The sequence below is a fragment of the Colias eurytheme genome, chromosome 22 (genome assembly GCF_061535395.1).
Source record: "Colias eurytheme isolate Ceu_HAF_F1 chromosome 22, ilColEury1 Martin Lab GWU primary, whole genome shotgun sequence".
Taxonomy (NCBI): domain Eukaryota; kingdom Metazoa; phylum Arthropoda; class Insecta; order Lepidoptera; family Pieridae; genus Colias; species Colias eurytheme.
This window is the reverse complement of record NC_143001.1, coordinates 5,428,026-5,453,458: the sequence shown is the minus strand read 5'-3', so window position 1 is coordinate 5,453,458 and position 25,433 is coordinate 5,428,026. Positions and strand designations below refer to the sequence as shown.

At 33.2% G+C, this 25,433-nt stretch overlaps 1 protein-coding gene and 1 pseudogene across 2 annotated transcripts; both read right to left on the bottom strand.

The window, feature by feature from the left end:
• Window positions 1-4,683: 4,683 nt before the first annotated feature.
• On the bottom strand, window positions 4,684-7,543 carry LOC149898688 (UDP-glycosyltransferase UGT5-like; annotated as a pseudogene). The gene is made up of 4 exons (XR_016458015.1): window positions 6,525-7,543; window positions 5,996-6,218; window positions 5,443-5,662; window positions 4,684-5,053 (listed from the first exon to the last, which is right to left on the bottom strand). The product of XR_016458015.1 is annotated as a UDP-glycosyltransferase UGT5-like (transcript).
• A 1,295-nt stretch (window positions 7,544-8,838) lies between these two features.
• Window positions 8,839-12,003, bottom strand: LOC149898687 (UDP-glycosyltransferase UGT5-like). Its single transcript, XM_090114906.1, has 4 exons — window positions 11,126-12,003; window positions 10,255-10,477; window positions 9,697-9,916; window positions 8,839-9,334 (listed from the first exon to the last, which is right to left on the bottom strand). Exons 1-4 carry the CDS (start codon window positions 11,957-11,959, stop codon window positions 9,052-9,054), a joined length of 1,560 nt encoding a protein of 519 aa, XP_089971032.1. The 5' UTR covers window positions 11,960-12,003; the 3' UTR covers window positions 8,839-9,051.
• Window positions 12,004-25,433: the final 13,430 nt, after the last annotated feature.

Sequence of the window (25,433 nt, the reverse complement as noted above, 5' to 3'; positions counted from 1 at the left end):
ACCCGTTCCCGTGGGATTTCCGGGATAAAACCTATCCTATGTGTTAATCCAAGTTACCCTCTAAATGTGTGCTTAATTTCATTGTAATCGGTTCAGTAGTATTTGCGTGAAAGAGTAACAAACATCCATACATACAAACTTTCGCCTTTTATAATAGTATTAGGATGTTGCATAGAAATTAAACAATAGAAGTGTTAGAGTAAAATAGAAAGAAACAATTTATTCACTAATGTTATTAACAATGTTAAATCATTTGTTGTACTGCTTACACGAAGTTTGATACGTTTGAATGCAGGAAGTGAATTGTGAAATATATCAATTTTATTTAACTTTACTATAACAACGTTTTACTCGTGGGTTAGTCTAATTCTTATATATAAAAATGAATCGCAAAATGTGTTGGTAAGCGCATAACTCGAGAACGGCTGAACCGATTTCAATAATTCTTTTTGAAGTGAAACTTCTTTATCGGGGGTGGACAAAAATTTTGTGAGACATTTTTGCGTTACGTTACGCCGCACGCGTGACATTTTTGCGTTACGCCGTACTCGTGACTATATACATGTTATATTAAAGTGATCAGCAAAATCAAAGGGTTTGTTTTAATTCTAATTCCAGTGAATTTCTAAAAAAGTAAATAAGTAATTACCTACATCTATTTTTCTAATACTTAGGTGTAATAATGGTATTTATTTTTCTAAGTTATTTATGATTAACCTCACTTTTTGATTGTATTTTTCAATACACTAACACGTGGGTGGAATTATGGTATCAATTTTTTCTAATACTTGAATGTTGATTGTGGTATTTATTTTTCTAAAATTGTATTTAAAGTTAACCTCAGTTTTTGATTGAATTTTTTAAAACACCAACACGTGGGCGAGATCATGTTATTTATTTTTCAAGTTATTTAAGCTTAACCTCTGTCATAATATGTATATACTATGTGCGTCATTAATTTCTGACTGTTTCGAGATTTCGACATTAGGAATTTATATTTATTACCTCTATTGTTCGAACAAAAATAAGTTACCGCCTTTAAGAACTTGCCGACAATGTAAGTACAGTATTGTTTCTTAGAAAACATTTTAGGAGTATACGATAATAAATCTATGACTCACGTTAACACGTGTTTGCTTGATTGGTGTTCAATTATGGTTTTGTGAATTCAATATTTATATAAGAATAAACCTCAAACTCTTTATGTCCAATCAAAATCCGCCTAAGTCGAAATCCTTTATAAGTTGAAAACTCTATATAACTCGAATTTTTTGGCGTCTCCCTTGGTCTTTTGAACTACCGCACGAGCTGAGCGAGCGAAGCGAGCGAGTCGCGGCAGTGGCCGGCGTAAATATTCAAATAGGTAGCGAGGAGCGAAGCGACGAGCATCTTAGGTTAACTTTTGAACTACCGTACGAGCCGAGCGAGCGAAGCGAGCGAGTTGCAGCAGCGGCCGGTGTAAATATTTAAATAGGTAGCGAGGAGCGAAGCGACGAGCATCTTAGGTTAACTTTTGATTTTTGAACTACCGCACGAGCCGAGCGAGCGAAGCGAGCGAGTTTCAGCAGCGGCTGGTGTAAATATTTAAATAGGTAGCGAGGAGCGAAGCGACGAGCGTGTTAGACTAACGTATTTCTGTAATATTGTATACAAGCTGTGCCGCGCGGTTTCACCCGCGTGGCTATGCTCCTGTTGGTCTTAGCGTGATAATATATAGCCTATATTACTCGTGGATAATGTAGCTTTCGAATGGTGAAAGAATTTTTAAAATCGGTCCAGTAGTTTATGAGCCTATTCAATACAATCAATCAAACAAACAAACAAACAAAGTTTTCCTCTTTATAATATTAGTGTAGATAGTAAATTATTTTTTGAAAAATAAGGTCATAAAGAAGTTTCACTTCTTACGTGTGTACTCTAGTACACGCACACATTTTTTTTATTAAATTCCTTGAAGTACGAGGATGGTTTTTATGAAGAGAAAACGTAAATATGTACCACGGGCGAAGCCGGGGCGGACCGCTAGTTATATAATAGTTTTTGTATTAACGAACGGCCAAGACACATATTTTGACTAAGGTGTAGAGTTTGTGAAGTTAGGCCTTGTAGAGTTAGGGCGTGTAGTGTTAGTGACATATCACACTAGCGGATTGCGAGCGGTTTCAAAGCGGAGCGGGTGCGCAACGAATACGTTGCGGTTGCGCAGCGAATTCGTTGCGGACGCGTGGCAGATGCGCAACGTTTACGTCGCAGTCATGTACACTCATTAACAAAATGGAATCCGTGCTGGTTGTTACTTATAACTTGTGATAGTATAATAATTATGAGATCATTATTTTTTACGAGTTTCATAACATGTTAATGTTTAGGGTATTGTTTTATCTATTAAATCTTGGTCGAAATGCAATCAGATAACTTAATTGCTCATTAAGAAAGTTCATTAGTGAAATAAATGTTAAAGCTCCTTAACTAAAACAGGGCTATCTTATTATTAGATAAATAGCAGTGAATAGAAAATTTTATCAAGCAACCAGCAACTCACTATCACTTTGCTCATAATTAGGTTCACAAAATCTCTTTATAACATACGTTGCTATGGGAGAGATTATACTGGTCAGTCGTTACATACTTTTGGAATGTATGGTACATTCTAAAAGTCCTAGTAATTCAATTTTATAGCACCTTTTTTTAACAACTCCAGTTGTTATTACATCTTTAGTTAACTGTTAAGTAAGTGCATTTCCACAGTACGGTTAAAAAATTGAGTGCTACAGAAACGATGGAAATATTGAATGGAAGTTAGGCAAGGCGGAAGGGCTGGCTTTTGTGCGAGAGTATACAAAATGACGCGTCCGCAACGAATTCGCTGCGCAACCGCGGCGTGTTCGTTGCGCGCCCGCAACGTATTCGTTGCGCACCCGCTCCGCTTTGAAACCGCTCGCAATCCGCTAGTGTGATATGTCACAGAAGCTTGGCTCTACATGAGATCTGATAACTTTTTGACAGTGCGAGTCATATGGGCTCGTCTTGGCAACATTTTACATGAAAATGTTTTTGGTGGGATTTTCTTTTTTCGTGTGTAATTCGATGACAATATGACAATTTTTTAATCAGTCAATTTAAACGTATAATACACACACAAATGAAAAACAAAATGATTACGTTTGTGTACGCATGGGGTCAATCGTGCACACAGATCGTGCACAAGTTTTTTTTAGATGAATTTTCTTACGGTTTTAGTAATTAGTACCTAGATAATTGATATATTGAATAGATAAACGCCCATGTGACTGTGCATAAAAAAATTACATTCATACACATTTATGGCCGATTTTTCAATGCTTGGTTAAAACTTATCCGTCCAATAAAGTATTACACGATAATATTAAACGTCACGTAAACTGTCAAATACGGGCAATTAGAATACGATTTTAAAATGGTAGTTTTATAAAATATTCGACGAATAAGTTTTATCCAAAGATTGAAAAATCAGCCCTAAGTATGTTAAATTATAATATGTAGATTAAATAATAATTATTATTACCAGACTCTTATCGAGCTGCTAGTCAGATTAAAATAATTTTCTATATATACTTTGTAAGTCTGAATAAAGATCGTAAACTATTTCGTGTTGTTAAACCCGTGTTATGGCCCAATCATTTAAGGTTAAATTAGGTACGAATCTCGGAATTACAGAGACAGCAGCAGCTGGGTATCTCGAATTCCGAGGTGAACTTCGTAAAATGACTGGATCATTATAAATGTCCAGGTTACATCGTTTGCTCGGTCAGCTATTTTTTTTTTTCTATATGATATGGCTTGTGCCTAGTTTATTACCAATTATAATATGTTTTGCGATGATAATGACCTACGCTGTGACTACATTGCGCGTTCAAGGTCAAATCATATTATTGTTTATTGAATATTGATTCCTTGCTTCTGTGATGTATTGTTTACATTTATTTTTGATTTGAGATATTGATAAAGTACTACGTGTTCAAAGTACTACGGTAGATATATATATGTAACGTGTGACTACGCCTTTCCAAACATGAAAATTTATCTCTACATAGTGGAATTCTGAAAATCTTGTTTTATACTTTTTCAGCGTCGTTTTTTGTCGTAGTTGGGTTTTAGTTGTTTTACTTTTTATTATTTGTACTATTTTGGTGTTAAAGTGTATTTTCTGGCGCATAATATTGACAAAAGTTAAATTGATGAACTAATAAAGAAGCTATGAACGAAAAGATGTGAATTATATGCAATCAGCCCATGAATACAGGTAAAGTCACAAGCAAATGCTAGTAATATATATATATTCAAAATGTGCAAGTAAAAAGCTTTCAAATGATACCAAACACGGCATATTTATCTTAACTTTATTTTTTTACTCTGTATGTTTTGTCCGCTAGAGGGCGCCACATTAGATTTTGTGAAATCCCATATAGCCTATAACCAGCGGACAATTAAGACGCTTCTAATGATATGTCATTTGTCGAATTCTGATAAGTAGTTTAGAAGTTACGAGGGAACAGATGAACATACATACATACATACATACATACATACATAGCCTGTCAAAATCATAACCCTCCTTTTGCTTTGCCGTAGTCGGGTAATAAGACACCATTGTTTACATTAACATAATTTACTATAAAAATACTTAAAGCTTGTAGTTACTTTCAGTAAACATTATTCTGCCAAACCTTATATAATACTGACCATATAAACAATGGCTTTGAGAATACAATTAATCTGAGGTTAGGTTTATCATGAGGTTTTAGTCTTAGTCTTAGTAGAACCAAATACTAGACTTAATAAAGAGTATACAACATACAGAGTTACAACTACAAACAAGATAACAAGAGATGCTAATGTTGATATAAATTCAATATCATAGTATTCGGCCCAGGATAGGTTGGCGCCTGTGGCCCGCAGGTGCTTCGCCCCTCCGTGCCGCAGCACGTACTCCGTCCACCACACGGCGCGCTCAAGAGCGGTTTCAGGCTGGTCTTTCATGATCGAACGCAGTCGCAAAACATTTTCACGGTAGCTGAAATTACGTTCGTATTAGAACTTTTCCGTTGAAGTTTGTCGAATTGGATTACAGTGGTCGAAATTAAAGACATATATTCATGTATAAAATTCTGTATTTAGTTTTCACTAAAATGAAGCTGTCCAATAAAAGGCATAGTTTACTTGTGTGTACTGTTTATCTATCGGTCTTTATGTGTTGGTTTTGGCGACAGTGGTTTTCATACTAATTATGACATTAAAGCATTTCTAGTGTCTTGTTATTTAGATTTCTACGGTTAAGACTTTAGCAAAATTAACTTTAACTTTTAACTATTAATCTTTTTTTATCTTTTAACTATTAACTACTAATCCAACTGATCTGCTCCAATTTATAATCAAGGAAAGGAAAAGTGAATTATGTCTTACCTCTTATCATTAATGACAGTTTTGATAGCTTTATCAAGCGCATCCTCCGATAGTGCGTCGAAGTCTACTCTCGCTCCAATTCTATGATGCACATAATTATCTACATTATACCATTGATCTCCAATCATTGGTATACCAACTAGTGGTACTCCTGCCTTAATAGCTTCGTCCGTAGATTGCAACCCTCCTTGTGTTATAAATAATTTTAACTAGGGATGTCCTTAAAAATAAATGAGAACATTAACATTCTATATCATGAAATCAGACAAAAATTAACAGGTAATTCGTAATAGTAAATTCTAGTCACATAGCGTGCAGATGCTGATGAATAAAAAAACATTCAACGAAGCCAAATGATGAATTTAATAGTGCTGATCTATTATTACGTATTAAAAAGTACCTTATGGTCACTCAGAAGTATGTAGTTTCCTGATGTGAAAGAATTTTTGACAACAGTTACATAGATAATTATAATAATATGTGGTTAGTAATTATTTGGCGGAAGCTAATATAAAAAAAATCTCGTAACAATTAGGTAATGAAAATAGCTTACTCAATAAATCAGACTGTGGTAGCCATTTAGATATGCGAATGTTGTCCGATTTCCCAGGTAATTCATCTGTTTCCCATTTCCACAGTATATCGTAGGGTAATTTTGAGAACACGTTAACAAATAGTTGGATTATTTGTGGTGGTAACATCGAAGAGGGAACATTACTTCCGAAACTGAGATATATTACTCCGTTCTTTGATGAATCTAAATAAGATTGCAGATCCTGAAAACAATAATAATGATAAACAAATAAACGATTTAATACTGTATATATGCACAGACATCTAGGTATTAAAATTTATGTTTTAATTAAATGGTGAACTGTCAATCGACATTATTCCATTTATACTATAGTATGGCCTTGACGTTGTAATTTTACCAGGACCAAGGACCTTAAATTGTAATTAATATACGGAGTCGACAATCTTCCGTTACTACACTAATTATGATATTGATATCACTATTGAAATTGTAATTCCATGGCTTTGATATCTATATACCTACGATGTGTACAACAATTTTTGCTTACCTGTGGAAGTGCCTTTTATGGTTTCTTATGAATACCCCAAATAGAAATTACATTGGGAGGCAACGGTCGATTATTCATCCATAGCGGATGCATATTCAAAAACAACATATCAATATTTTTATTCAATTCACTATAAGAGGGAATGTCTGATCCTAGGAGATTTTTAATCTTTATTAATTGTTCATCCTGTGTGGAACGCCAAGCGTTTGTTAACATATAGTTATTATAAAATTCCTCAACTTTTTCCCCGAAGGTTAAATTATACACTCTTTTATTATACATTGTTGGGTATAAGAAAACGTTTCCTGGTGCACCAACAATTTGATCAGATCTTAACGTCATACCCATTGAACTAATAGTAATCACTGGTGCTTTGAATAAATGAGAAAACACTAAATAAGGTTCCGCACAGTCTTCGATTATTAACAAATCAAATGCATCTTTTTGTTTCTTTAGTAAATTCTGGACTTCCTGAGTCTTAATTTGTGTTTGAGCAACTATTCCAAATATCGTTGCTACAAGCTCTATCTGTTTGTGTAAACTACCTTTATCGCCGAAACTTGCTCCATACTTCATTAGTTCCTCTCTCCATACTTTATAGGAGACATCGTGAAGGTCTATTTCGTTATAATTTGAAGGAGCATTTTCTTTCGTAAACACTGGGTCCGTTGTGAGTACAGTGACTTCATGGCCACGTCGAGCTAGCTCCTGTGTTAGAGGTCTGAATACAACTTGATGGCTGATCGACGGAGTTGGGAATACTGCCAAAATTCTCGCGGCCTCATGTCCAGTAAATATTAGAAATAGAAAAAACGCTAGAACATGTGATCTTGACATTGCGGATGATGTAATAGTAATGACTCGACACTATTGATCGCGCAGTTTATATACCAAACATAAATCAGTGTGTGTTTATCATATCAAAAATTTGATGATAAAAATGTGTTATCGGCCATTCCATGATCCTAATTTCCTTTTTTAATATAAATAAATTCAATTATTAGGCATTTTTGTTGGGGCAGGACGTAAAAAAGTTTACCTTTATCTCATCTTAAAAGTATATACCTAATCGCAAATTAGCACTAATGTAGCTTTAAAGATTTTGGTCTGTGACAATTATTATTGTTCGATATAAAAATAACGAAACACATTATTATCGTTTTATTTTAAAAATTTTATTATGGCCATTTAACTCATTAGGTTAAGTACTTTCAATATCAGTTTAAAGTTTTTTTTATATCTGTAATAGTTACGGAATAATCGCCTGTGCACACTTAACGATTACACCCTGTATATGCGAATATATCAAGGCCTGTCATGTCCAAGCTCCAATAGAAGATCAAACTGTATGTCCTTATTGTTAATAAGTTTTTGTATCTCATTAGCTGTTAACTGCGCGGCCGTTCGATCAATCATGAAAGACACAGCCTTTTTCACCTGATTATATACGTTACCCTTTTCACCAAATATCGCCTGTTCGACGAAGTCATCATTCCAGATGTTTTATGAAATATCATGGATGTCTATTTCTCTTAAATTTGATATATTTTCCTTAGTGAATACAGGATCGGTTGTTATTACAGTCAGATCGTGACCACGACGCGCTAATTCTTTTGTTAGAGGCTGAAAAATCACTTGATGACTTATGGAAGGTGTAGGAACGATGGCAAGTATTTTTGCTGCATTTGTTTGGTAAATAAATAGTATAATCAAAACACAGGATTGTACTGGACCGCACATAACGACTGTAACTTACCAACTCGTATAAATTGCAAGAATACGTGGAGTATCGTAATATTATATGCAATGAATTACGTCATACATACGTCGTACCTACACAGTTCTAAGGGCCGATACAAACATCAACGTGTTCATGAAATTTTGGATAATATAACGGTATTGACTCGACAAAAAATGTAAGTGCGGTATATATACGATACATAAATCGAATTTTATTTAATAATAACTTTTGATGTTTCTATTTATCTTACATATCTATCTATACCTTATTAATGAAAGAGATCGTATTCTGTACAAAGAAGATATTTAGAAGAAAAATTTGGAGAGTACTAATAAATAATGTAAAATTTCCCATATGTGCACTATAAATATTTTTTATCGGTGTAAAAGTAAAAAAAAAATACAACGTAACATCACAACCAAAAATTTGTATATATAATTGTCACAAATAAGTTAACAAAAAATTTTAAATTAATAATTAACAAAATACACGCTGTAATATTGTCACTTATGATAAATACGTGACAATGTATTTTTTTAGCCAATTAGTTTATTCACTTCTGCCACGTAGCACACGTGGTAGAAGTGAAACTTCTTTAACAAAATCACCACACAGTCACCACAGTCGCCCTACTCCATGACGTGACCTTGAAATTATCGTATATACCTACAATAAGATTTACACACTATAAGAACATCAAAGATTCGTAACAAATAAAAGAAGTCGGTCAATAAAAACATTGACTAAATCATCATAGTTACGAGTATACGCGTTTTGAATCTATCGCTATGAAGTTTTACTTTTTTTGTTTACTTTACCAAAAACATATTTCCATAAAGAATATAAAGCTATGGTAGGTATTGTGAGAAGTGTACATGCTATTAAAAGTAATTGTAATACAAATTCGATCTCATAATACTGAGTCCTGGGCATGTTGGCGGCAGCGGCCCGCAGGTGCTTCGCCCCTCCGTGCCGCAGCACGTACTCCGTCCACCACACGGCACGATCCAGTGCGCTCTCGGGCTGGTCTCTCATTATGGTACGAAGTCTTATTATATTTTCTCGATAACTGTAAGAAAATAAATATTGCGCGTGAATAAAAAAAATAAATTAATTGTTCTAAAAATTCATCAGCCAAAATTAATAAGTTTAAGATAAAAATTAATTCACTATCATTATTACATTATCATAATCTTCTATATATATAAAAACTAGCTGTCCCGGCGAACTTTGTACCGCCCTGTCAATGAATGTTGTGTTACCTTTTAGCTGAACTAATTTAGGCTTTGATGAACGTAATACAATGATACAAAATTAGTTCCTGAGATTAGCGCGTTCAAACAAACAAATAAACAAACTCTTCAGCTTTATAATATTAAGTATGGATAAATATAAAAAATGATCATGCGGAAGCTACTAAAATAATCATACCTCTTATCATAAATAACATTGTCTATAGCCGTTTCAAGTTCTTTATCAGTTACGGTTTCCATATCAAGTTTGACTCCAATTCCATGATATGCATATTTCTCTACATTGTACCATTGGTCTCCAAGCATCGGTATACCAATAAGAGGTACTCCAGCAGTTATAGCTTCATCTGTTGATTGAAGCCCTCCTTGTGTTATGAAGAGTTTGATTTTTGGATGTTCTAGAATTATACCAAATATCTTAATAAATAGAACAGTGGTTTTGGTTTGCAATTTAGAATGAGTTACAGTGCATAAAATAAATAGATTTTTTTAATTTATCTGCATGATCCATACCACTATCTCTGAAACTATTTTTGCAAATGATAAAATTAATGTATCGTCATATTATATAGCCAAATATACACTGCATTTCCATCATCATATTTATTGCGGTCAAATGTATTTGAAGATGAATTCTAGGAACTCAGAATATGATATCCATAATAATATCGCATAAGATCACAGTAAAATATAAATGAGAAAAAAATGAGTATATAATGAACTGTATTATAGTTACTTAGGAGGTCAGATTGCGGTAGCCATTTTGATATTCTGATATTCTCCGATTTCCCAGGCAGTTCATCCTTTTCCCATTTCCACAGAACATCGTACGGCAATTTGGAGAATACTCTTTTTAATAACTCAATAAAATGAGAAGCAAGGTAACACGATGGAGCATTTGAGCCAAAACTTACATAGATTACACCATGTTTTGATGAATCTAAATAATCTTGTAGATCCTGTTAAAGAATTAAGAGGAATTAATAAAAGTGCCATGCACATTTTTGTATGCTTTATTATTTATACTAGCGGTCCGCCCCGGCTTCGCCCGTGGTACCTACATGTTTAAACTATCCTATCTCTCAAGTTGGATCGAACTGCACATGGTGTGCGAATTTTATTATAATCGGTTTAGTGGTTTAGGAGTCCATTGAGGAGAAACATTGTGACACGAGATTTATATATATGTATATTTAAAGATGTAGGAATTACATACGTCAACAACAAGGATCCGCAACCTTATTATAAGTTGTAAATGTGTTGTCATAATAAAAAGAGATATAGTAAAGATACAATATTTTTTTGTGATACTACAGTGTACTAGATAACATACAGAGTCAAGGATAAGTGCTTACAATCAATACAAATTATTAAACTCTTAAAGATAACGTCGTATGGAATTTCATGTCCAATGTTTACAGGTATTCTATTGTTATTCTTCTTCTAATGGTCTAATATCGTGACGAAAAATCTCTAAAATTTATGAACTAAATGGAAATTCCTGAGTGATAAGTCATACAACAATATTTTCACCTGAAATTTCCACTCAATTAGCAAACCACGTCCCACAGGATTAAAATTACACAGATTAAGGCACAGCTATTTACCTTTGGCAACTGCTTTTCAGGTTTCTGATGTATGCCCCAAATCGATATAACATTAGGTGGTAATGGCTGGTTTCCCATCCACACTGGATGACTGTTTAAAAATAACATATCGACATTGTTCCTCAGCTCGTTGTAAGGTGGTATATATCGACCTAATACATTTCTATAATGATCAATTTCTTTCATTTCTCTCGAGAACCATTGTTTTCTGAACCACCAGTCCTTATAAACAACATCAAACCTCTCCCAAAACGTTAGATTGTACAACCTCTGTTGAAATGCCATTGGATACAAGATTGGATGCATCGGAACACCAACGTTATCATCGTTGCCTATCATCAACCCAAAAGAACTTATTAGAATCACAGGAGCCTTGAATATATGCGAATATATCAACGCATGCCGTGTCCAAGCCTCTATCAATAGCAGATCAAATTTTGTATCCTTATTGTTGATAAGATTTTGTATCTCATCAACTTTTATTTGCAACGTGGTAACATTAAGCATCAGAGACATCGCGTGTATTATCTGATTAAATATGCTGCTCTTTTCTCCAAATTTCTCTTGTTCGACGAAGTCCTCTTTAAAGTTGTTGTATGACACATCATGGACGTCTATTTCTCTTAAATTTGATATGTTTTCTTTGGTGAATACAGGATCAGTTGTTATGACTGTTAGATCATGACCACGTCGCGCTAACTCTCTCGTGAGAGGCTGAAAAATCACTTGATGGCTTATAGAAGGTGAGGGAAAGACAGCAAGTATTTTTGCTGCATTTGTTTCGTAGTTGAAAAATAGGAACAAAACACAGATTACTCGTACTAGACCACTCATAATGAGTGTTACTCACCAACTATAATAAACTACAAAAATAACGTTCCGTATTGTAGATACACTAATGTAAGACAAGACAAGAGTATTCAAAGATAATTTTATTTGATTGCTGTTAATCGAGAGACCAGACTGATTTGCATATCTGATAAAAATGTTTAAAACAAACATTACTTTATTTAGAAAGTTTAATTAAAATGCATTTGTTTTAAATTAATTAATAGATATAATTTTATTTTTTGTCTATCGATTAGAGCTGCCAAAATATGCAAGATTGTTAAGTGCTATTATTAGGATTTAGGTGAGATACACATATTTTTAGTTATCAGACACTTTCAATTTTTTATCATTTGCTTATCATTTTCCTCGTACACATGAAAACGTTTATACGATTTTTATTTTCTGTATTCACACGCTATTCCTGGATATACTGCTGAATATTTTTATTTTACACTAGCGGCCCGCCCCGGCTTCGCCCGTGGTACATATTTCGCAATAAAAGGTAGCCTATGTTCTTTCTCAGGGTCTAAAGATTATCTGTGCCAAATTTCATCAAAATCGGTCCAGTAGTTTATGCGTGAAAACCATACATACATACATACATACAAACCTTTCCTCTTTATAATATTAGTATAGACTGGTTGGTGGTTATCACATAATAAATAATAATATGTTTAATATTTTAAGAATCGTTTTGTAGATTTGTAAAAAAACTCGATCTTGGTTCGAAACAAGCAAGAAAATTTTCATCTCCTACTATAAAGTAGGTACTTGCTCAACCCAGCTCCGTCCGGATAGATTTTTTATACGTTTTTCAAAATTTTAATCTTCGTATTGTAATCCTAAATGAAGAAGCTGCTAATACAATGGACAGAAGCAAATAGGTACTATGTATTGCTTGAGAATAATATTATGTATAAAAACTGGCATCAAATCTCGTACCGTTTGATGCTTATGCCGCCGTATGTCCTTGGTATTAAAATAGAATCACGGTACATGAGCACTGAGCAGTAGGTCATTCATTGAAGCGAGATAATATTTATGTATGTATTATTTATATATGTCGCAGTCATCTGGTTGAATCTGCTATTTGTTATAACGACTAGCGCGTTTATTGAATGACTACATTTAATTGAATGATTAAACAACAACTCGTCAAGTTGTTTAATGTAACGTTCAATGTCTTGACTGAAACAATAATAATATACTGAGCATTGTATCCACTCTTTTCAAAGGGATATGTAACAATCTGCTAAGTAGTTGAACGTTGAGTGATGCTTATAATTGGCCTAGTCATTCAATCAAATAGCAGATTCAACCAAATGACGGAGACATAATATTATATTATAATAACATACGCTGTCAAACCTCGTATGTATTTATAGAGAGTTTCCTCTGCGTATGACGATGATACAATATTATTATGTCGTTATTTTTGTATTTTTACTTTTTAGCAAATAATATGTGGCGCCCAGTTTTTTTTATTGTTATTACTTCCTATAATCTGTGCCAAGAAGAACAAATTGTTGATCTGTGGACACCTTAGGTGGACACGTATGCGCGGAACATATGACTAAAACTATACTAATATTATAAAGCTGAAGAGTTTGTTTGTTTGTTTGAACGCGCTAATCTCGGGAACTACTGGTCCGATTTGAAAAATTTTTTCGGTGATAGATAGCTTATTTATCGAGGAAGGTTATAGGCTATCATCACGCTACGACCAACAGGAATGGAGCCACGGGGGTGAAACCGCGCGGAGCAGCTAGTAACTAATATATGTACTATAATTAAATACGTTTTTACTAGCGGAATACTATATCTATTTATTAGTTTGAACTATAAGGAAAAAACACTTTTTGTTCAGTTTGCGTGCTTTGGGTACCTAGGTATAGGTTTTGAATTATTGTTAAAAAAAATACCGACACCATACAGTTACATACTTTTAAATACAGAGGTACATACTTTTTCTGGACAATGCTAAAATAGTCGAAATCCGTAAGAAATGCAAACAAGTCGAACAAAAATAATTTTTCTTTCTTTTCCTATTCGTATCTAAGTAATTAAGAGATCAAAAAGTGCCACGTTTAATATCCCAATTTACAGATGGAAGAGGTTTCCTGTTCTGCATTTGATAAATTAGACTTCTTTAAAATTATGCAAGTCATCCAATTTTAGAACCGGTTTTCATATTTTTCAAGATAATATTTACAAATTTGAGATAGCACGCGTAGTTTATCTATTTGACGAATGTTTAATAGTTTCATCTAGGTTCGATAAGATTCCGTATGATGTACCTACCTACATAATATTATTATTTATTATGTTGATTTGTCCGTTCATGTGAAAATTATTTAAAATCGTCTACAATATGAGTTCCGATACAAATTGTTACGATTTTTGTTACAATAATAAAATTGTTTGCACGACACACGTTGTTGTTTGCACGTTGATTGGTGGATATCAACCAACCACTAGACCGATTTAAAAAATTCTTTCACCGTTAGATAATAATGTACGTGATACCTGAGTCCTATAGGCTATATTATAATAATATTAGGTTTTAATAAAGCCGGGGCCGACCACTAGTATTTAAATTAATAAGATTTCCAATCATAACATAACACATATTTGGTGGAAAATCACCCTGGCTTTAGAAGTATGAATTATAATCTTAGTAATTCTAATCTAACTAGCTATCCGCCCGCGGCTTCGCTCGCTTTGTCTAAAACCTAATAAATTATATACTAAAACCTTCCCCTTGAATCACTCTATCTATTGAAAAAAAACGCATCAATATCCGTTGTGTAGTTAAAGCATACATAGACATAATATAGGGACAAGGAAAGCGACTTTGATTTATATTATGTAGTGATGCTTATCTAGCGCATAGCAAATCGCGCGCAGCTTTCGAGTAAAAGAAAGACAACCACCCTTTCGTATTTATGACAGTCAGGATGACATTAAAATTATTTTGTTTTAATTTTTTCCACTTAATAGTTATATTGCAATTAATTATATGAAGTGACTCGTATTATTTTATCTGCAGTTATGACGTCACGATCACGTGTCGTCACTTGACTATCACGCAGTCTAATTGTTGTCTGTACATTATCTCCTTAACTTTATCTTTATGTGAGATTAATTGTAGGATCTGAGTAAAACCGCATGTCATTGCTCTTTACATGTGCATTATCACTATTACTACATAGTATAAAACGAAGTGGCTTTCTGTCTCTATATCCCTATATACTTAAAATTTAAGCTAAAATGTTTAAAACTACGCAACGGATTTTGATGCGGTTTTGTTTTTAAAAGTATACCTACCTACGTTTGTCCCTCTATTAGATCGCAGCGGAACGATTCTGTATGTATTGTAATGGTTTTTGTGTTTGGAGATATTACAGTGACAATCCTACTCTTTATCGAGGAAAATTTTATTTTTGAAATATAGTAGTAAAATCGTGCGTGAGCGTGTTATTTAGATTTCTATGCTGCAGATGCATTATTACCCGCTGGCAACGATCTATTAGGAGACCCAAATGACGTAAAAAATTACTAAGTCATTCTGGTGCATTATAAACACTAAAATTAAGACATACACAAAATAACTTGAAAATCGCTCCAACAAACAAACATTTACCAATAAGTGAGAACAAGTGATTGCTACTTGACAATGACCGATTAGATTGTCATCGTTAGTCAGCAAGAAATTTAAATAGCAAAATGTCATACCTAATGATTACAAACATTGTTGAATAAGTATAATATTATATAACAGATGAAATAAATATTCAATATAAATAATTGTGTACATTATTAAACAACGCTATTATTCGCAACAAACTGAAGAAAACTTTCATATTACAACAAACTGTCTCGCGGCTAATGCGGCTGAAACTGACTCGCCACTGTACTCGTTAGGTTAGGTGTAATCGGTCGTGGACGATTTCTAAGAGTACCCGCGGCCCCGGCTAACTGCGCGGCTCGACGGAACACAGTGGGGTTTTAGTCGGTAAGAATCCGACATAACCCTTGGCTCCATCCCCGGGGGCCGTGGGTATCTTTGGAAGATTTCCCCACTATAAAAAAAAAAAAAAAAAAGGTTAGGTGTAATCGACCCAAATGTAATCTAACTAGCGTCATCTATAGAAATTTGGAATAATTGCAATACGCATCTATCCATGGGAATGAGATGATTTACTGCACTAAACCGTAAACGGTTACCTAAGTATTATTCTCTGCCCTCCTAACTATCTCAACTACTTAGACATGAAAATCATAAAATCGACTCATTGCAACGTAAAGGATAGACAAAGAAAATAATAAGCACACTTTCGCATTTATATTATGCACGCAAATATAAGTACTTAAATCATCCTATCCTATCCTACTAATATTATAAATGCGAAAGTTTGTGAGGATGGATGTGTGTGTGTATGTTTGTTACTCTTTTACGAAAAAACTACGATTACAATGAAATTTAGCACACATATAGAGGGTGACTTGGATTAACACATAGGATAGTTTTTATCCCGGAAATCTCACGGGAACGGGAACTATGCGAGATTTTCTTTGAAAACACGGGCGAAGCCGCGGGCGGGAAGCTTGTTTTACTATTACAATATTAGGCGGGACTCCACACAGCGAGCAGCCTCTCGAAGCATGTAAATAATATGTACATACATACTCGTCCGAGACAATGACAATTGAAAACTCACGGCATTTTCCTCGACCGAACCACGTCCACACTGACCGAGCTGTTTCGTGAAGCTGCTCGCTCTGTATACACCGCCTATTAACTTGTCATGAATACACACGATTCAAAACATTCATATTTCATACCAAAAAAGACTTTTCAACTGAAATGTAAACCAAATTTTTAGGTCATGGTTAGCCCGGTCTCAGTGAAAAGAATTCAATTATAAAACGAATAGCACACAAAGGAATTTCGAATTCTTCTAGAAAAAACGCAAAAGAAATAGTATCATTGTAAATGTACCTACAGTTGAGTTTTATTCTTTAGTCCCAATGTAATTAATTGGCTTGGTCGCTATGCCGTATTTTAGTGTAAGCATTAATGTAGCTTATTCTGTAACAAAGGCTTTTAAATAATCTTTAAAAATGTTTAATAATGTTATTTGTTATTCTAATTTGTTTAAACTTCGATGACTTTCATTAAAATGCCCTAAACAACAGAATACATCTTCAGTAACGTTCAAAATCTTTCAATAAACATTAATAACGATCACATAAAAGATACTTTATTATTACAACAGCGTAAAAGCTATCGAAATTTTATATTACCCGTGTATTGATCGGAATGTTTACATCTCCCGACGGTACGATTGCGCGACGATATCGCATGTAAACAGACCAATTTTAACGATACGTTTAATTTGAAACGAAGTGCGGCTATGAAATTGGGAGGTCCCATGTTCCCTAGTGGGGTAAGGGGCAGATGCATTATACATCTGTTTCACTGATCGATTTTCTTTAGGGACAAGTAGATGATCAGCCTTCTGTGTCCTACCAGAACAAGACATATTTTTTTTTCGTCTCCACCGGGAATCGAACCCAAGACCCCTCGGTGTTACGCTCACGCGTCAACCACTGTACCGAGGAGGCGGTCAACCTAGTACCTACCTCGAAAATTGGGAGGGATAAGCGATAAATAAAAAAATAATAAAGGTAACTTTAGATTAATTGTAATTTGTACAATTGTACTTGAAAATGAAACTTAATATTATAAATTTACACAATTACTGGTATCTGATAAGACTTGACACAAAATTATTGCAAGCCTGCAAATATTAAAATTGAATCAACGTTATATTCGAAAATAAAACTTAATAATAACTTAATTGAGCAGTCTCACTGACTTATAAGTTATAACTTTAAAGTATGCAGCGCAACACTATACCTCGATACATGATAATATTAAGAGATCGATACATGATATTTGAGATGATGAGATATTATAATCTAACTCTAAGTAATACAAAAATAATGTTTCGTACAACATATTAGCGGTTTTCCAAGATAATCGAATTCAAGCAAACAAACAAATAACCAATTATTAAATACAAAGGTTTACTTTATCAGCATATTTATACAAACACATAAAAATATGTAAAATCGCGCATTCAATAGCCCAACGGAACGACTGTACAAACGCTACTTTATTAAATTCAACCCCCTTATTGGGAGTTTTCTCAATGTCCTGTCGAAAGTTGCTGTAACAACCACAGATTTATATTGGACAAGATACCGCATAATAATATAATGAAACAGAAATGATATTTAAAAAATTTAAAACGACCCAAGTGCGAGTTGAACTCGCGCACCGAGGGTTCTGTACAAACATCTTGTTTATAAATGTTGTAACTTTAAATTTATGCATTTCGCAATTTTTCCTTTATCTGTGCTATAAGATGTTACGTCGTACAATATTTCAAAATTCAGTGTTCACGGGGAGTGTAGGTTTTGATTGCTTTCGACCCTTGCGATTGCCGAAAATTTTCAGCAAAAACGAGTATCTTCTGCCAACGCACGAAATCAGCGTTGGCTATTAGTTTGATTTTTTCACAGCTTCAAGAGACCGTAGACTTAAATCATTTATACTAATATAAAGCTGAAGAGTTTGTTTGTTTGAACGCCCTAATCTCAGGAACTAATGGTCCAGTTTGAAAAATTCTTTCGGTATTAAATAGCCCATTCATTGAGGAGGCTTTAGAGTTTAGGCATATATCATCACGCTAAGACCAACAGGAGCGGAGCAATGTGGGTAAAACCGCGGAGCGCAGCTAGTATTCGATATTACAATAGCGTATTTTCTATTAATTTGTAAAATGCGGTATCTAGTCAACTATAATTCTGTTGTATCTACAACACGGGAAGATTTAAAATGCTCTCAATATCTTGTAAAGCGTATTGAGCCAACGTATGTTACATTTATCGGTGCTTCTATTGTTATAGCATGCTTATTCTTGTTTATAGTGTACTATTTTATTATTATTATTATTATAACATTTATAATGTTTATTTTAAAACAATATTCAATATAACGGTGAAATTTGATTAGAAGAGTCCATATTATATATTTATCTTCCGATATACGTAGGAATAATTTGTTATTTTTGTAATTTATCGTTCCAAAGTTATCTAATAATGAGAAAATTACGTAATTTTGTAATACATTTTCTTATTGCCTATTGCCTAGTGATCTTTATGGTCTAAGATCCGAACATAAGGCGAAATTCAACGGCGTGATAATAGAATGAGACCAATTTTATAATTAATTTAGTCTATTAAAAAATGTATTAAAAATGGGTTGACTGGGAAAATCCTGGACAGGACATTTTTAATGAAAAAAAAACATTTTTTTTTAATTAATTGCAGTATCAAGATAATAAAAAAAAATATAATAGACTTAAAGTATGAAACCTACAGAATGTGCAGTCATAGTTTTCTAATATTTACCGGGACAAACGGCTAGGTTGGCAGGTATAAACAGGTATGTCGGTACCAGTTTCTTTCACTTGATAGGATGATGAAAAAAAAAATTATGTCAGCACTGTTTTATTACAAAATTGTTTTATTATCTCGAAACTGCAATTAATAAAAAATAAAAATAAATAAAAAAAATTTAATTCATTAAAAATGTTCTGTCCAGGATTTTCCCAGTCAACCCATTTTTAATACATTTTTTAATAGACTAAATCTTCTTATATATAAAAATGAATCGCAAAATGTGTTGGTAAGCGCATAACTCGAGAACGGCTGAACCGATTTCGATAATTCTTTTTTTATTATATTCCTTGAAGTACGAGGATGTTTTTTATGTAGAGAAAACGTAAATATGTACCACGGGCGAAGCCGGGGCGGACCGCTAGTTAATTATAAAATTGGTCTCATTCTATTATCACGCCGTTGAATTTCGCCTTATGTTCGGATCTTAGACCATTATGATAGGATCCTTTTTTGTACGTACTTTTAAATCTTCAACTAGAATTGACCACTGTAATAACACGATACAATTAAAATAAAATCTATATCTATACTAATATTATAACGCTGAAGAGTTTGTTTGTTTGTTTGAACGCGCTAATCTCGGGAACTACTGGTCCGATTTGAAAAATTCTTTCGGTGTTAGATAGCTCATTTATCGAGGAAGGCTATAAGCTATATACCATCACGCTACGACCAACAGGAGAGGAGCCACGGGGGTGAAACCACGCGGATGAAAATGAAACCCGTTTTCCTTGGTCACGGCATCACGCGTGAACAAATAACAAATTTAATGAAAATTATAAACATTGACACATTTTTTAAAATGTAATTAATTATTCGTAAAATTGGTTACTCATCGTTTTTGAAACCTAATAACCAGATTGTATATTGATAAATTAATTTATTATTTTATCCTGTACTGTGCAGTAGGTACTATCTACCTATATAAACGACTAGCTTACCGCCCGCGGCTTCGCCCGCTTTGTCTAAAACCTAATAAATTATATACTAAAACCTTCCTCTTGAATCACTTTATCTATTAAAAAAAGCGCATCAAAATCCGTTGCTTAGTTTTAATCCAGGTTTGTTCCAAGAGGAAGGTTTTACTATTTAATTTTTTAGCGGGTGAGGCCGGGGGCGGATAGCTAGTAGATAATAAGTTACTAACTATCAGCTCTCAATTATATATTTTTGTAATATGGCCCCAATAACCCAAGTCCGTCCCTGGCACAAGGTTTATGGCGGAACGTAACGTCGTGTAAGTGATTAAGATAGCTAATGAACGAAATCCCACAGCCCACAGTTAAACGGTTATGAAGGTAACTGCTTCGTTAAGGGAATTTCGACTCCATTACTTTCATGGGATGGTATGTGATTTGTAGGCGAAGTATGTTTGCGGCTTTGAAATTATAGTGTTTAGGGACTATTTATATGGTGGTGACGAAGTCACGGTGGCTTTGTAGTTATAGTGTTTAGGGTTATATTTTATACAGTTGTGACATTAAGATGAATCACTGTGTCCTCCACATAGTGGGTTCGATAGATACACATTATACAAAAATTATGATAATGTTATTTCCGATAATTATGTCGTCGTCTGTAAGCCGAATCAGATTAGCTTTTTTTTACATAGAATAATATCAGTACCTACTGTGGTAATTTACTAGCATTCTAAATTTATCTCATATTCCGTATCTGTAGTAAAAATAGCCCAAGATTAAAAGTTAATATGGATTAAAAGATATTATGTGAACAGGTACCCTGCAAAGGTTTTCTTATCTTGCAAATTTCCTCTGAGGTTGAATATACCTACGGTTAATTATTTTTCTTATCGAGTAGATGCTGCACGTTCTTATCATGCATATTGTATCTGCCACATGATAGATAAGAATAAGGTAATATATAACTACATATTAATTTGTAAGCCTAGTAATGGTCGTGTACATAATTCAGTCATTCAGAAAATTTTATTTAAGCTAAGAAAATAATATTCAAGAATGACTTCTGAATAATGACTGAAAATCTAGACGAATTATTTATTTATTTTCTTTTTTATCTACTTAAAGTATGCTATGCCTATACTTCAAGTTTTCAATGGGTGGTCTCAACCCCATTTCTTACTTGCTATTATAACACAAATAAGGAATACCATTATTGTTGTTATTTACAATGTTAACTATCTATTTAATCCACCCTTTCATACATCTAAATCTCTGTACTACAGGAAACGAGATTTCATCCTGCAATGAAAGTGACGACTGACGAGTGTGACTCAAATTGGATTACTGCGAATCTTGTGGACCGAGAGATTGAGAATTGTGTGTTCGCTGTTCATTATATTTGGAAGTTTGTCATGAATAATATTCAAGTACATGTTATGTTTCAGTGAAAGCATTTATGTATGTTTTGGAACCATTTTACAGAGACAATAAAGGCTTTTAAACTTAAAAGGAATGCTACTGATAAGCAAAAGGTAGTAATTAACCATTCGCTTTAAACTCACGTTATCGGGCCAAAATTGTTTAATATTAGTTTCGACGTACGTTTTCAAAACTTCACAGCGAGCGTTGTGTTTCTCTTTGATTACTCTCACTTGAAACTATACTCTACTGTACTTCTAAATAGTTCTTATATGGAATGGTAAAACTCTAATTAAATTAGTCGCTAACTCTTCAACTAGACAGTATCCCGGTATAGTACTCACCCACGTCATATGAACTTACTTAATACCGCCTTTATGAAGCATTTAGCTCAGACACGTCATATTTTTCCTTATACTTATGTGTGGATAACGATTATTACTATGCTTTCAGTGTTAGTGTAAATCTAGGATAATGTCCTATTGTGTAAAATTATTAAGAAGAAATTACGAAAGGTCTCACATAATGTCTATGGAATATGTGTAGGTATAATAACATAAGTAATTCATTAAAGGTTTTATAAGTTTTATTCATTATCCTAAAAAACAAAAATAATACTTTAAATCGTAGGTAATGATTTTAATGCTATCAAATTTAAAACAATTCATTAACATCGAACATTATGCATCAAATAGATATTATCGAACATCTAATAATACCATTCAAAAATATCATTTGGGGCCCTATTTCAATTGAATCCGCCCCATTTCATTTACCAAATTCGTTGACGACTTGTTCCAAACATTATATTCCCTAGGAGACCGAAGTTAGCTATGGCAGACGGTTTTCAATCAAAGTTATTGAGGCGAATTTAGATAATTGGGATTCTTGGATTTGCAACATGATAATATTAAGAGATACGTCTAAAAATACATGCGTATAGAATAACTGTGTCCCGCGGTTTTACTCGCATTAATTTGGGCTAAAAAGCGTTAAATGTGTCGTAGAGCATTCTTCGATAAATCGACTATTCAATACAATCGTAATTTTTCAATTCGAAATAGTAATTATCAAATTCTTCATTACATTAGAATGTATTTATTGTAACTACTTTAGGCGTTATTTAACAAAATAATGACGTAGCACAATTGCTATTATAATTGAAATAATGTATCTACTATTATACAGGCCTGCCTGTATAATAGTAGATACATTATTTAATAGTATTCCTATAGCTAAAAAAGCCGGTGTTCTTACTTCTTACAGTGGAATCACATAAAATAATAATAATTTACCTCGCATCTATAAAACTATTAGTATGTACTGTACGTGTACATTGTAATGTAAATTGGTGTGGTAATAAATGGTTAAATAAAATAAATAAATATGATGATGATGAAGTAGAGGAGATTAATTTTATTTTTAAAATCTGTATGGGAATTAAAGATACAATTTAATAATTATGAATTGTAAAACTGAATAGACTTATTAATAATAGCCAATTTTCAACAGTTTATTAATAATAGCGAATTTTCAAACAGTTTCAATACTAACGAATATCGCAAAACGCGAGAGATTAATTTGTATATTTTATACCAAAGATTTTAACTAACCGATTTAAATTCTGTAAAGGCTTTAGAAATAATATTAATTAATTGTCTCGTTAGAATTTCAATAAAATTACGTTTCAAATTATATCTGAAAGGAAAGTTCCAACTAGTTGAAGGACAACATAAAATATTTCTTAAACTATAAATTCTGTCCTACATTTTGAATTCTTAGCTAATGCTAAAACCGAATATCTTACGACTAGCTGTTTTACCCCGCGGTTTTACCCGCCTTGCTCCGCTTCTATTGGTCGTAGCGTGATGAAATATAGCCAACAGCCTTCCTCGATAAATGGACTGTCTGACACTGAAATATTTTTTAAATTGGACGCACAGTTTCTGAGATTACAACAGACAAATGTTCGTAAATCGTATCATTGCTTTGGTCCTCAGACAATTCTTGTTGGTAAGTAGTTCTTCATAGGTCATATACAATTAAATAGGTATACATAGTTACATTCATTTCTTGTCGAGGTTTATAAATACACCAGCAATAGATTTTACTGACCCACTATTAAATTCTCTCACAACGTTGAAAAATAACGTGTTAATCCCAGGTTTAAAACAAGTTGCATAACGTCCACGTTCATTACTTTGAATTCTTTTTATCCAACATTTCTACGTAAGTAATAAACTTTGATACATTCCTTTGAAATTATTTCCTAGGTGCTAGATTTTGTCTCTATACTTTTATTGAAGAATATTTAAGTTTAAACAAGTATTTGGAACCCTTATCACTGTTATTTTAGGAAATAGCATTAGCTACTAATTCTGTGGCAATACTTAAGATGTACGTAAGTACCTACAATTTTTTTTTAAATTATATACTAAAATCGAATAACTAAATTAGGTATAATATTTATTCCGTTCAGAAAAATAGTGTTCAAAAAGTGGTAATAGCTTACTTACCTTAAAATATTTATATAAATTAAAAAATTCAAGCAACCCATTTTTTTCCCATGATTTCCATAGACATAGATCATAACCATAGATATTTTTAAAGTTTGTTTCACACAGTGCCAGCAAAGCATTTTTGGCGTGATATCTGCAATAAAAAGTAAAATTCCTACATCCGAGAACATTCGATACCGAAACGGAGATGTGAACTTTTATATCCAATATCGATCTTTCCTTTTCTTTTTATCTTGTATCCGATATTCTTGACCTAGGCATTTCGATAGGGAATCTGATATTTAGGCATTATCTGCACAATATTGTGTTCTTAGAGCATTAAAATTGTGTTAGACTCTGGTAAAAATATTTTAAACAAGAAGTAAGAACACGTTTTTGCAGAGAAAAAACAGGAAGGCTTTTAGCGACTATGTAAGCTTCACGCGTGCATTCAGCCTTAAAAAGAAACATCAATAAAGTACACAAGCAGTTTATTTTTTGTTATTTATTTCTAATATTGTCATCGTATATCAAAAGAAGAATGAAAGAATGAAAAAGATCAAACATTAATGATGTTATTAAAAAATTAGATACAATTAAAAATAATTAGTGTTGTCTGTGAAAAAGGAAAACCCAAGAACAAAGCCCATAAACCGCAGAGGGATTAAAGAAAATTTTAAACATAATCTATTTACAAGCTTTATTTTTCCATAAAAGTTAAGAATTCTTTGAAGAGATGAAATATGCCATTGTTCGCACAACAAAAGGCCCGTCCCTCGTTTGTCGAATGGTCAGGAAAAAATATGAATGCTTCGGATACTATGCTAAATTCCGATGTTCTGTATAATACAACCTTGTTTTTCTGAGGGCATACTTTGTGTTTACTTTTCAAGCATTTCCTTTCGAATTTTACGTCATACAACAGACAATGTGCCATCAAATTTAATTTTTCAGACATTGAATCAGTTCGCAATCTTTAAAAACATTCCACGAAGATTTTTTTGTTGCCTCAACGTTTATTTTACAGTTAATGAAATGGTTTTTAAAAGGAAACGCTTTTAAAAATGTCATAAGAAATGTATTTAAGTACACAAAATAATGGTTACA

Excerpts from the sequence above, each read along its gene's own strand:
- LOC149898687 (XM_090114906.1), bottom strand. The coding sequence starts at position 11,959 with ATGAGTGGTCTAGTACGAGTAATCTGTGTTTTGTTCCTATTTTTCAAC. Across the intron at positions 10,478-11,125 it reads CTGAAAAGCAGTTGCCAAAG|GATCTACAAGATTATTTAGA; the intron begins GTAAATAGCTGT and ends ATTCTTTAACAG. Across the intron at positions 9,335-9,696 it reads AATGTTATTTATGATAAGAG|TTATCGAGAAAATATAATAA; the intron begins GTATGATTATTT and ends ATTTTCTTACAG.